The sequence below is a fragment of the Eulemur rufifrons genome, chromosome 9, assembly GCF_041146395.1.
Source record: "Eulemur rufifrons isolate Redbay chromosome 9, OSU_ERuf_1, whole genome shotgun sequence".
Classification (NCBI taxonomy): domain Eukaryota; kingdom Metazoa; phylum Chordata; class Mammalia; order Primates; family Lemuridae; genus Eulemur; species Eulemur rufifrons.
In genome coordinates, this window is record NC_090991.1 from 14,415,163 (window position 1) to 14,416,391 (window position 1,229).

Here is a 1,229-nt window from a genome sequence, read left to right on the forward strand (position 1 = left end):
TCCTTCCTCCACCGCAGGACAACAAAACAACCCGGCAGCAGGCACTGAGCTATTGGCAGCTGTCTGGACGAGAGGCACAGCCATGGGCTCTGTGCTGAGCAGCGATAGCGGCAAATCGGCGCCCGCCTCTGCCACCCCGCAGGCCCTGGAGCGCAGGGGGGACCCTGAGCTGCCGGTCACGTCCTTCGACTGCTCTGTGTGCCTTGAGGTGTTACACCAGCCAGTCCAGACCCGCTGTGGCCACGTATTCTACCGTTCCTGTATTGCTACCAGTCTAAAGAACAATAAGTGGACCTGTCCATATTGCCGGGCATATCTTCCTTCAGAAGGAGTTCCAGCAACTGATGTAGCCAAAAGAATGAAATCCGAGTACCAGAACTGCACCGAGTGTGACACCGTGGTTTGCCTCAGTGAAATGAGGGCACATATAAGGACTTGTCAGAAGTACATAGATAAGTATGGACCACTACAAGAACTCGGGGAGACAGCAGCAAGGTGTGTATGTCCATTTTGCCAGAGGGAATTGGATGAAGACAGCTTGCTGGATCATTGTATCACTCATCACAGATCAGAAAGGAGACCTGTATTCTGTCCACTTTGCCGTTGACTACCTAATGAGAATCCAAGTAGCTTCAATGGCAGTTTAATAAGACATTTGCAAGTTAGTCACACTTTGTTTTATGATGATTTCATAGATTTTAATATAATTGAGGAAGCCCTTATCCGAAGAGTCTTAGACTGGTCACTTCTTGAATATGTGAATCACTCGAACACCACATAATCTTACTAAAAGGAAGAGGAAGGGGACCATTCACTTGCACCATAAGATGCTGCTTAAACAATTGTAGAGAGATTGTCAATGTTTGATGGATGAAAATGTACAACACAGTTATATGTTTGCCTATGGTTATTGGTATAGTGCATTTAAATCTGCTTTCATTTTGATGGTTTAAATCTGTCTTACATTCTTGAGTTTCTAAGACATTTAACAACAAAAATTCGTCTACGTCAGTCAATATATAGAAGAGACACAGGCTAAGTATGTAGGTGGAGGATCTCTATTTGCAAATTTGATGATACTGAGTGTAATACTACATATTAATAATGACCATCATGGTTAGGCATGAAAACTAATCTTTGTTCTATGTGAAAAGATGGAGAGTGAAGCAAAGTGCAGACATTCAAGGAAATATGAAATCTGTTCCAATGCTCTTGTTTTAATCTCTAAT

At 43.4% G+C, this 1,229-nt stretch overlaps 1 protein-coding gene across 1 annotated transcript; it reads left to right on the forward strand.

The window, feature by feature from the left end:
- LOC138392603 (E3 ubiquitin-protein ligase RNF125-like) lies at window positions 1-1,027 on the forward strand. The gene is given in 1 exon segment (XM_069483480.1): window positions 1-1,027. A coding segment is annotated over 1 exon segment (699 nt). The 5' UTR covers window positions 1-82; the 3' UTR covers window positions 782-1,027.
- Window positions 1,028-1,229: the final 202 nt, after the last annotated feature.